Raw genomic sequence first — 12555 nt, 5'->3', positions numbered from 1 at the left:
ATTGCGTCTACCCTTTTTTTATTTTCTAAGATTTACTTACCTATCCTACAGAGGAGAGAGAGCGTGAGTGGGGGGAGAGGCAGAGGGAGAGAGAGACTCTTAAGCAGACTCTGTGCTCAACACAGAGCCTGATGTGGGGCTCCATCCTGGGACCCCGAGATCATGACCCAAGCAGAAACCAAGAGTTGGACGCGCAACTGACTGAGCCACTCTGGCGCCCCTAGAGTCTCCCCTTTAATTTCCCCCGCAAAGGTATGGTTTGTAAAGTTTCTTCGAACTCAAGGTTGAAGTTAGCAGGGAGTATGCCCCTCATGCCACTTACTTACCTGTGAGTGCTAGGGAGTTGCTGAGAGCTGGGAGGTGGGAGGAGAGGCCCGCTGCAGTGCCCGCTGCAGTGCCCGCTACAGGGGTGGCTGCACCCCGAGAATGGTGGAGGCATCTTCAGGAGCGGCATGCTGGTGGAGGGCAGGTGGGGGGTCTGACATGCCCCTGGGGTGTGGGGGGCGGCAGCAGTGGCAACAGGGCATTCTGAAGCCTGGGCAGGGAAAGGCGCTGCCGGGGTAGCAGGCAGCAGGTGCGGGTGGGGTGGTGAGCCGAAGGATCCGGGCTGAGATGGGCTCAGCGATGCTGGCTGGGGGTGGTGGCCGGTGGGGCTGTTGGGTGGAGCAGTGAGGTCTGAGTGCCGGTGGTGCTCCGAGAGAGAGAAAACCTCACCTGTGGATGGTGAAGAAGGGGGTCAGAGTGAGAGCCAAGACCCTGGGAAGCCCAGGCTCACTGTCACAACATCCTGCTTACTGTGATCAGAGGGAACCTTAGCACTGTGGACCAAGTCTAGCAGTGCCTCGGGCTGGAGAGTTTTCCCTGCAGGGAGCCACTTGGCTGGACAGACTTGAGGAGCCCAGATCTGAGAGAAGGACCCAGGAATGCCCGTCCCATGGAAGGCCACAACACCTCTGCTGTGGCACAAACAGGGGATATGTGCTCTGTGTCTTGGGGTCTCTCTAGGACTTGCGTGCTTGTAGGCATTCCTCAGGCCCAGAAAAGGGTCTATAGAAGCCAGTGGAGCAGCAGGCCAAAGCTCTGCCTCTGGGCCATGAGGACTGAGGCAGCCAGGGTACGCCAGACTCCCAGGTGGCCCCAGATATCAGAGAAGTGGGAAAAGGCTCTGATGAGTCCTCTTTGGCTTATACATCAAAATAAATGGAATTCTACTCAACTCTCACAATTCTCATAAAGGGGAGCAGCACCCCTTTGGAGAACTCAGGCCCTCAATTTTTTATTCTTCTTATGTATTTTAATTCCAGTATAGTTAACATAAGAGTGTTATACTCATCTCAAGCCCTCAATTTAGAAACAGACAGTAATGAGTATTTACATAGTACCTCAATAACTTAAGACTTTTTCTTTGGGTATCTAAGGGTTAATGCAGGGTATAAAGGCAGCTTATATAGCTGTGAACTTCGCTAATAATCCTAGCAGTTTGTGCCACCAACTTCTTGTGCTTTTTATACGTGCCCTTAGGTGAAGAAAAGGCGGCTTAGGAAGACAAAGCACCCGTGTCCTCTGTGCTGCTGCAGGGGTCAGGTGTTAGGTGGCTATGTCCAAAGGAGCACTCAGGTGGCTGAGTGTCCTAAGGACACTCCCAGACTCCACTTTCTGTTCAGCCGGTGTTTACCACATCCCCTCCTGAATCTGAAGGGAAAGCTATCAGAGTCAATGACCATATTTTTCAACTTCAGAGCTCTGGGGAAAGGAGCGCCATGGAGACAGCCAAGGGCTAGGTACCCCTGCTTCCATCAGAACAGTTCCTCTTGTACTTATTTTAATAAATGACCTGATTTGTCTATCGAAGTGGTTAGAAAAACATAGCTCTCTACATTTACGTGGCCTGGCTCTCCCCCGAGCTCAGAGACTCACCAGGGATGGTAGGAGGACTCCCGAGTGAGCTACCCGGCACGGCCCCACTGGAGTGCGGAGAGTTCCAGAGGCCCGAAAGCTTATGTGCTGACAGGAAGGAGCTGGGGTCCCAGTCCCCCGAGTTCCCATGGCAGGAGGAGGAGGACGAGGACGATGAAGAGGAGGACGAAGAGGAATGAGAGTCACCCCCACAAGACTGTGATTTGCAGGATGTGTGTGACAAGGAGATCTGGAGAAGGGGGAAGAAAAAGGCTCATGGTAAAACAGCAAACATGAGAGCCGACCCGCTGCTGCCGTAGCTTACTCAGGAGCACCTCCTCCTCCAGGCCCTGTGCCATGGCCAAAGTACAATTCTCACAACTCCAGGTGCACGGGCAGACATGGGTCAGGCCTTTGCCGGGAGGAGCAGTGATGCTCCCAGTGAAGTGAAGTGTGTGGACACTGGTGAGAGAGAATCTGGTAGAGATACAGACTGCCTGTCAGCTGTGGGCCTCTGGGGAGTCCTGAGAGCTGCCAAGGAAAGGAAGGGTCTTTAAGTCAAAAGTCCTGAAGCTGACATGATCCTGGGGTAAAAGAGGGGCTGGAGGGGAATGAGAACCAAGGAAAGTCTGACTGCTGTGATTCAGGAGATGCCACTTAGATGGCTCCTTCTAACTGAGGCACATGGTCGACCCTCAAACCAACCTTTGCCATCCGTCACATACTGGTTGGCTTTTAAGCTGTCACAGGGCTGAAGGCAGCACAGTGACACAGAAGGGGCAGAATCTCCATCGACAACACCTATAAACAGGCACTCACACTGCACAGGCTCTCCTCAGGGGGAAGGGGGCTGCCTGCAGCCTCTCCGTTCTTGCCCCGAGTGTGAACCCAAGCCACTACTGCTGTGTGGATACAGCCCAGCAGCCACTCAGTGCCTGGGTGCAGGGGCTGCCGGAGGAGTGCCACCTGAGAGGGCAGGGAAGGAACAGCTCAACAGCCTGATCTCTCTGGGCAGGCAGCCCACCTGCATTCAGGGACCCCCTTCTCAGCCGTTACCTACCGCCACTGCATGCTCTCGACCTGTCTGCCTTTCATCTTCCTCCATGCTCTTTCGGCAACTCTGGCAGACCCATAGAGGCATCTCGCCTAGGAGATTCTTGACAAGCTTTGGCATGAAGTCAGGGGGCAGCTTCTCACCCTGCAACACCAGTCCGTTTTGGGAAGGGCCTTCTTCCCAGCCTTTGCGTTCCCGATGACATAGCAGGCAGCAAGTCTGCACAGACTGGGTGGAGGTGGGGGGAACCTGTCCAACAGACAGAAACAGGGTTTCCCAGGAGGGGAAAGGCTCTGCTTAGAAATAATATTAACCATACTAATAACTTCACTTATTATATGCCAGGCACTGGGTTAGGCACTTTCTATACATAATTTTAGTCCTTGTAATAGCTCTGCAAACTAGGTGTTACTTTGTTTTATTTTTTAAGACGAAGGAACAGATTTCGAGAAGTTAAGCAACTTGCCCAAGGTTATAGAGCTAGTGAGTGGCTGAATTAGGAGTTGAACTCTGGTTGACTTCAAAGCTCATGCTCAAATGCCCTACAAAGGTTAAAGGAAGGTCCCCTTCCTTCTCTGATATGTCTGGGAGAGGCCACAATTCTTGAGCGGTCTGTGCAGTCCACAGACCAATCCCCACCTGGGGGTTGGGGAGATCCTTCCAGTTAATGTTGAGTTTGGGAGAACGCGCGTGGCTTTCCTGAAAGCCGCACAATTCCATTAGGATCACAGCAGCATTTTGGTGGAGGGGTTTGCATAATTCATCAGAAAGCATTAATTCAATAGAAAACTGAGTTGGAGAAAGGGTAAAACAGACCCTGGTGCTTCTGAGAGGCAGTGAGGTATGGTGAAAAGACCTGGGCTTTGGGGGTCAGACTGACCCACATTCTAATGCCAGCCTGAGCACACATTAGCTGGGTGACCTTGAGCAAGTTATTTGACTTCCTGAGCTCTGACTTCCTACCTACCTTGCAGAGTTGATACGAGACTCAGTGCATAAACAGGGAAAGTGCCTAGCCCCGTGCATGCTCAAAGCATAGGCCCAATACCCAGTAATTATTACTTGGACTTTTTTTTTCCTTCTAGGACAAATGACAAAGAAATATAAGACTACAGGTTTTTATGTCATATTGAGGGGTACTGATTGGGAGACTGATTACATTTAATGACCCCAATTCGTGGCTTTCCTACATTCTGCAGCTTCGGAAGGCAGCTATGCTCACCACTATACCACGAATGCCACCGCTTCCAGGGCTATTCTGTAACTTCGTAGAACCCTCTCTGACACTGGGGTTGGTCATGTCACTTTCTTTGGCCAATGGGATGTTAGCAAATTTGATGCCAGCATAAGCTTGAAAAGTTATGTATGCATTTCTACTTGCTTCTTTGCATGGCTGGGCTTGCTCGCTCTTGCACCTCTGCCTGCCATGAGAGCATGACCAGGCTAGCTGCTGGAGGGATGTGAGAGACGTGTGGAGAAATCTGAGTCTTCCTCGCTGATGGGCCAGTGGATCACATACATGAGTGAGCCCAGCTAAGATCAGCCAAGCCGGCCCCGATCGACAGAAACGCCCAGTCAACCCAGAGACTCATGAGAAATAATAAATAGTGTTGTTTTAGCCACTAAGTTTTGGGGTGGTTTGTTACATGCAATAGTTGTATTAACTGATAGACCTTCCAAACTTACCCACCACTAGGTAACAGATGTTTGCAGAGGCCTAAGCAAAGGAATAAGGGTACCATCCTCATCCTACCATGAAAATAAATGCCATCATCTTTCTCGAATAAAATCACCTTCTCACAATAAATTGGCATCAGGGTATCCTTAAATCTGTAATGTTACAATTACACTGACCTGGGTCTCTGGTTTCTAGAAAAAGAAAGGAACCAAATAGTACCAGAAGCATAATGAAACATCTGGGGAAGAACAAGAACACTGGAAAAGAAAAAACCAGAGAGAGAGAAATCCTATATGTGGAACCTATGTAAGATACTGCCTAAAAGGTTTCTGTCAAGGGAACGTTTCAGTTGGACAAGGCAGCTGCTTAACTGCAACTGTAAAAGGATAGAGCTTCTAACCCACTGGTGGTATCTCATGGAAAGGGTGGGAGATTGATGGAGAAGGATGGTATTCAGAGAAGTCAAGGAGGCCTTTTTGAGAAGTGTACCCAGGAAACTTTTCATAGCTATAAGGTGCCATAGTAACTCCAGAGGGAGGAGATGAGGCCAACATCCAAGTCCCTTTCCCTGTGCTGATGGTGACCATATTCTTAAGGAAAACACCAGGACGTGTAGTTTTGCTACAGCAGAGTTTCATTTCATTCGGGTATTAGGTTCTAAAGTTACTACATAAGAGGAAAATCTTGTCTGAGTAAAATTATTCTGAAATTCTTTGTATGGCCTGTGATGTACAGTATATATAGTTTTGGCACAACCAAAATATCAAGTGTATAACATATATGGCAATGTTCAATAAGTGTTTTTTTTTTCTTTTAAAAGCATATACAGAATTCTTTATAAGTTGAACATGTGATCAGTGTGATTTGTACCTGGTGCTAAAGTGCTTGTGGGAGGCACCGGGTACAGTGGAAATGACATTGGCTTTGGCACTCATCTTGGGCCTCCACCACTTACCAGCTATAGGATGCTGGGCAAGTTCTAGTCTCTGTCTCTTCATCTGTAAAATGGGATTAAGTTCTACCTTGTAGGGTTGGCTGTGAACATGGAATGGACAAAGCACCTAGTCCAGTGCCAGGCCCGTAATACGTTGCCTCAACATATGTTACTAATTATGAATATGATGGGAGTGATGGAAAACATTTAAAATCAGGACTAGGCTTGAAAAATATAGAAAATACGGTCACTATATTTTGTAAGAATGCAACCATCTTTCATGTGGAATGAATTTAAGGTGACTTTTAGACATCTTGATCTCCGCCCTCTACCCCATAAAGTCATTCTTTAAGTTCCCCAAATATTCTCTGTACTCTCCTATCCCTACCTCATGCCTTTGCTAATGGGGATCCTCTGCTTCAAACCCCTTCCTTCCCAAGTTTACCAATAAGTAGCTGGGCAGGGCTTAAACCCAACCTCATCCAAGCTTTCCCAGGGAGTCCCTCTTGTAATTCCTCTCCCCTCCCTATATCTCCATGGCACATTATGCCTTGCTTACAGCATCTGTGCCTTCCACTTTATTTATTTACCTGCATTTCCTGTCCCTTCTATTACGCTGCACTCCTAGAGGGCAAGCATCAGGTCTGATTCTTCTCTGGATCTCTCACAGTGTAGCACAGGGCATGGGATCAGCTGGGCACATAGTGGCTAAATCAGATTTGTTAAGTATCACTATGGCAGTACAGCTTAGCAAGACACTGCTTGAAATTTTCAAATTTTTGCTTCTCACAGAGAAAGGCCATCTCCCTACCCTGGACCTTCACCTGGATGGTTCCAATCTTAAGTGTGGAAGAGTGGAAGATCATGTTCCTTGGGGATTACAATGAGATGGCCTCATTCATGGAAATAATGTGGCTCTTCCTAGAGCCAAACTGGTCCACATAATAAATGAGATTAGCCATCAATGGAAGCAAATTTACAGGACAGGCTGTCTTTCCAGTTAAAGGGAGAAAAAACAGGGCCTGGCAAGCTAATTAGGTCCTAACTGAAGCCGGGATGATACTACCTACACTGCATAAGGTTGCTCAAAGAATTAAGTGACATTAGAGATGCAAAACTTAGCCCAAGGGTTCCATGCAGTAGACAATCTATTACCTATGCCCTTTGGCCATTCTGTTCTTAATAAAAAGCTACATTGGAATCTAGTTATTCACTGTCCTGAGTTTGGTATACCTGAGCTCTTTCTGGGCCACAATTCTTGGGGCTACTCCCAAAGCTGTTTTAATCCTAAGTCTTGGTGTCTGCCCCTGGTGGGGCCCGGGGACTTTTTTCTCTGACATTTTCATTTTTACTGACAGAGGGTGGTGAGAATCCCGAGACCTGGAGATGTTATATTCAGTCAGTACTACCACTATTTCTGCAAATTTTTGCTTTGGCAGAGAAAAGCTCTTGGTTCAGAATTCCCTTTGACTGCAATCTCCTGCCATTTTTCAAATTCCTGGCAATCATGATCCCTTATGCCCTGAAGTCAACTCAGGCTTTCAACTAGCTATTCTCAACTGGCATTTTTAACATCAGGCACGGTATTCCCACACAGGAACATGAACAATAAATGTTTATCGAATGAATGAAATACCAAACCATTTTTCTTCATCACAAAGCCTAGGGAACTGATCCTTAAACCCAGCAGCCCTGGGCAACAATTACTCCTTCTCACTTCAATTTAAATTTCAGAGCCTCTCCAGATAAAAGTCTAGTCCTAAGTATAAGATGGGGGAAAGAGCAAGGAAAGATTCTAGGGTTTTCTAGATTTAGGATCTGCTCAAAAAAGCTCCAAGATTAAATTCTGCTTCATTCTAGGCAAAACCAGCATCTCTGAGAGTGAGGGGTTACTCACACAGGGGATCCATGTTTTAGCATGCACATCCCCAGGGCAGTCAAGGAGCCAGGTGAACCCTAGACTGTGGCCACTCCCAGCCCAGGGGACTGGCATGTGCAGTCATTAAAATCATTATCTCTGCTCCCTCACCTGACCAGGCCCAAGACTTTTCTGTCTTGGCCTGAGAAACATGCTACAGTATTCTAGATTTTCCTGGATAAGAGTAGTTAAAATCAAAGGAAAAGGAAGCCAGTTTTTCTCATGGAACATCATTTTTACTCAAAAGAATGACTGACAAACTGGTTATTCAGACTTGGAAACTGCCAGACATTTTCTCAAAAAATGAACAAAATGAGCCCGTCACTTCAAGGAAAACAACTTTTTATTTGTGGCCAATGACAAAATTCAAGCTTTCAGGCAAAAATCAGAATTTTGGAAATTTGAAAATTAGAATTTTGTATCCATCATCATGAACTTAACAGCTTCCCAATACTTAAAGACTTTTCTGGTGAAAATGGTGGTGATATTAACAAATGTAGTCTTTTAATACTGTAAAATGAAATGGAAAAACATTTGGAAGAGCTGCATAACTCAGTGAACCTATTTTCCAAATGAGCAAAGCATGATGTTTTAGAATCATGCATTGGTAAAAAAAAATCCATTCAAAGTGCTAGATAAACCAACAGATTTTTAATGTAAATGAGTACAAAGACTTCACTGATATAGTCTCAGATTCCATATTGCAAAGAATATCAGCAATCACCTGGAAAGGCTATGAAAATACTCCTCCCTTTTCCAACTACATTATCTGTTTGGGGCTAGATTTTTGAAAAATATACTTCAAAACAATGTACTGCAACAGATGGGATACAAAAACATATATGAGCATCAGCTTCTTTTTATTAAGCCAAAGAAATCTGCAAAAATGAAAATGAGATTCTATTTTTTTTTGGAAAATGTATTTTCATTAAAAAATTATTCATGTTAACATGATAGGCTTAATACTGTTATTCTTAAATGAATCAGTCAACAAAACATTTTTAAGCTTTCTCAGTTTTAATACTTAATTTGGTAAATATCAACAGATAAAACCAACAAAAGAAAGCTCTTTGGGGTCCTCAGTAATTTTTAGGAGTATAACAGGGCCTCAGACCAAACACTTTGAGAACTGCTAATGTAAAGCCTCTAATGGTGCCTGTCACCTGGAGGGTACACAATTAGCAACAGTGATTGTTAACAATGATACAGTTCATGGCATATCTGGACAGCTCTTCAGGGGCATGAATAAATTTTCCATCTCACCTTTCTGTCCACAATTTGGGAACTGCTGGGGAATAATCCAGGTCACTAGACCAGGCATCTATCAAGGTCTGCTCTGAAGCTGGATCTAATATCCAGCACTAAACTTGCTCTTATTCCTCTCATGGATTCCTTTTAATCCCAACAGTATGTATGTTTGTAGAGGATTCCCCCAAGACATACGCTGTATCTAACCAGTGGCCCTGCAACAGCTTCCAAATTCTATTCTGAAATGACCCCATTAGAGCACTCTATTCTCAAGGCACCCAACTCCAAGAGCCTCCCTGTCACCAAGGCAAACAGGACAACAGAAGCAGCCAAAATTCCCTTCTAGAAGCATAGAAAAATGATTAATCCCTAGCCTAGCAAAACTCATCAGCCCAGTCATTGCCACTTACTCTTCCATCCACCCATTCATTTCCTCATTCAATGAACATGCTCAGAGACCATTCTCATTGTGTTAGGTGCTGGGTAACATCAAACAATATAGAATCCCTGCCTTAAGAACACATGCTTAAACCAGGCAGGTTCATGCATGGGGTTGTCAATGCTCCCAACTCCTAGACGCCTCATTTTGGAGAATCAGGTAGGAACACAAATTTAAAATAACACACAATTAAAATTAATGTAACAAAATAATATACAAATTAAAATAACCATCCAACCAGGACAATAGGCTTCTCTAGTTCATGTAAGCTTATTATGTGCCTTCTCACGTACTTAACCAGTTTGAGGATCTCCTTCCTTTAGCTCCTCTTCCTACCTTGTTCTCTCTTTAATCTGGCTCCTTTCTGGTTGAGCTCACTACCAGGACACCTTCTGGCTCCTGTGTTTCATGACTTGGCCCCAGTTGACCTCTCCATGCTTCATTTCCATGTGTAACACCTGACAATCTTAGGTTCTATCCATACTGCTCCTCCGATACACCTTGCCCTGCAAACCTCAGTGTCTCAGTTCTACTGCTCAGCAAATCTGTACTCATGCCCTAAGATCTTCATCAAAGGTTAATGCGGTTTTTGCTGGACCAGGGTATGCAGAACTAATTCTTTTAGTATAGCACCTATTACACTGTGCCACAGACACATTCTGTCTGCCCCAAACCCCTGGCGGAATGAGAACTCCTTGGGGGCAGGGAGTGCATCTTAGTTATTTGAGTGTGCCCAGGAACCTAGGCTTGGCATGGAACTGACACATGGTAGGCGTTCATCGAATAAATGAACAAATGCTTAAAGCCCACCTGGCTCCATTTCAGTTGCTCTACACAAAGGGTAGAATCTAAAGACAGCTGAACTAGCCCTTTCCTGGATATGCCATGCTAACAGTATAGCTCTGTCACTCTGGGTCACTGATGAAAAGGTATCAGTGCTAAAGTTAATTCTTAAGAAGGTGATATAACTGCACCTCAGTGCCCTGGAGCTTTCACCCAAACTCACACTCAGGCTGTTGGCTCAGTTCCTTCCTGAAAGAACAGCTGTTTTACACCAGCTGGTTTGTGCAGAATCCTCTCTGGTTGTATAAGCTCAGTCAAGGATAGGGCAGTGAGTCTCTCTGACCCCAGTGGTCTTCCATCCCCCTCCCCCAAAGGCTGGCTCATCCGTTGAACCTGCTTCCTGGGTACAATCAGCCACCGAAAGGCCTAAACTACGGTTACTAACGTAGAACTTCAGGCAAACCATATTACCTACTCTGTCACCCCAGTACAGATTTCGCATGGGTGGAAGAGTATGAACTTTGGAGACAGACTGTTGTGAGTTCAAATCCCAGTTCTGCCATTTCAGTAAGATCTTGATTACTCAATTTCTTTGAGTCTCAATTTCCTCATTCATGAAATGAGAATAAAACCATACTTCACAGAGTTGTGAGGACAGAAGGAAATAAATTATGTAAAGTACCTGGCCTGGGCCTGGCACACAGTAGGTGCTCAATACCCGTTAGTTTCTTTCCTCTTCTGTCCTGGAAGAAATGACAGGGAAACTTACTAAGTGAGACTTGCCCAATCCAAAGTTATTACTTGAAGCACAGGACAGAGGACTAGACAGGTGACCTTCAAGGCCCCTTTATACCCCCCCATCCACGATCTCTGGCTACAACTTCCTAGTAAGACCCTTCAGTATTTTAGGGCCCTTCTTTCTACCTTAAGTTTCCCTTTATCACTTTTCAGAGTAGATGAAAAGGCCTATTCATTTCAGAATGGAGGGGGAACCACAAAGGGAGCTGGAGAGCTGAGAGCCTTGAGGAGGGACTAAAGGGAGATGGCCTAGGACTGCAGCATGTTTATCCACCTACAGGTTGAAGGATGAGGGGGCAGGGAGCATGGGCACAGAACCAAAGGGTGCAAACACAGGGCCATTCCTGGGACGTAAGACCTCCTCTCCTCAGTCCTTTTCTGCTCTGCACATTCTGCCAGGAACAACCATTAACCACTTTTTCCCCTAATACCCATTTCTTTCCCCAAATACATAAAGCACTCACACCTTCACTCATGCTGTTCCCTCTGCCTCTTCCTTTTTAGGCACAGTTTGGGTGTTACATCCTCCTAAGTCCATAGGCAAAATTAACTGTGCTTTGCTCTGGAATGTCCTAACATTTCTTACATATCTCTTGAATAGAGCTTATCATATATGTATCCCAGTTTTTGAAATCTGTCTTCTCCACAACACTAAGAACACTGAATGGCAGGAACTGTGCCCCATGACTGACTGCATCCCAATCGTTCAGCAGAGATGGCAGCACCAAATGGGCATGGGGTAAGCCTTTGGATACACAAAGGAAGATTAGCAGTTGGAGAGTATCATTAATGGGGCAATAACTGGAGAACGGGGAAAGTCTGTTTTTTGTTTTTAAAACTAAGGCTGTTTCTATTCCTGCTTATGGAAAAGTTCCCCTCTCTGGGAAGCCCCATTCTTTGAAGAATAGCCTAGGCTTCCACTAAGCTTCCCCATGCCACCCTCAACTCAGCATTTCCCAGACCCAGCCACACAACAGAATCACCTGGGGCAGTTTAACAACCACAGATTCCTGGGCTCCAGACCTAGAGACTCTGATTCTGTAGGTCTCGGACAGGGTCCAGCAAAGCACTGGGGATCTGATGATTAGTTACGCTGGGATGAGGGAGAGGTAGAATCAAGCAATCACAGCTGCTTCTTCACTGAGACTGCTTTCTCTCATGCTATCAGAGAACACCCAAGAACATCATGTTCACTTTCTTATTTAAAAGCTTTCACTGATGGGGCGCCTGGGTGGCTCAGTCATTAGGCGTCTACCTTCAGCTCGGGTCATGTTCCCAGGGCCCTGGGATCGAGCCCCACCTTGGGGTCCCTGCTCCGCGGGAAGCCTGCTTCCTCCTCTCCCACTCCTCCTGCTTGTGTTCCCTCTCTCGCTGTGTCTCTCTCTGTCAAATAAATAAAATCTTAAAAAAAAAAAGCTTTCATTGATTCTTCACTGTCTGCATGATAAAGCCCAAATTTCTGGTGTGGTTTTGTAGAACCCTGCTAACCTCTCCAGCCTGACCTCATGCTACTCTGCTGGAGTTGGGCAGTTCTCGCCTCTGGGTCTCTATATTGCTTTTTTTTGTTCAGGTACTTTCTCCCACCTTCTCCTCTAAAGGAACTTCTACTCAACCTTGAAACATCAGTTCTGAGAAGTCTTTAGCTATCATCTCTGTGCCTCTTTAGTACCAAGGATCTATAATAATCATGATTACCACTTGTGCTAAGTGCTTGACATGCAGTACTTGCTGCCCTAATGGGAGCCTGGCATCACCGTCATACATGTGAGAAAACAAATTAAGAAGGCTAAAACTCTTTCAAAGGCCA

The 12555-nt window shown here is 45.9% G+C and overlaps 1 protein-coding gene across 11 annotated transcripts in view; it reads right to left on the bottom strand.

Annotated features, from left to right (window-relative positions):
* FAM193B (family with sequence similarity 193 member B) overlaps positions 1–12555 on the bottom strand; it is a 31991-nt gene that overhangs the window by 14600 nt on the left and 4836 nt on the right. For 4 of the 11 annotated variants that reach the window (XM_073889352.1, XM_025866896.2, XM_025866901.2 and 1 more), the window contains exons 2-4: positions 2957–3199; positions 1918–2146; positions 327–714 (exon numbers count right to left, since the gene is read on the bottom strand). In XM_073889352.1, coding sequence (XP_073745453.1) covers positions 327–714; positions 1918–2146; positions 2957–3199 — 860 coding nt within the window. Of the gene's footprint in view, positions 1–326; positions 715–1917; positions 2147–2956; positions 3200–10632; positions 10694–12555 lie in introns of those variants that run through there. The other 7 variants (XM_025866898.2, XM_025866900.2, XM_025866899.2 and 4 more) reach the window with 5 other exon arrangements.

The sequence above is a fragment of the Callorhinus ursinus genome, unplaced genomic scaffold, assembly GCF_003265705.2.
Source record: "Callorhinus ursinus isolate GAN/ISIS: 27379988/994484 unplaced genomic scaffold, GSC_fseal_2.0 scaffold3, whole genome shotgun sequence".
Taxonomy (NCBI): Eukaryota; Metazoa; Chordata; class Mammalia; order Carnivora; family Otariidae; genus Callorhinus; species Callorhinus ursinus.
Note: the sequence above shows the minus strand (reverse complement) of the source record. Positions and strands in the feature narration are given on the sequence as shown.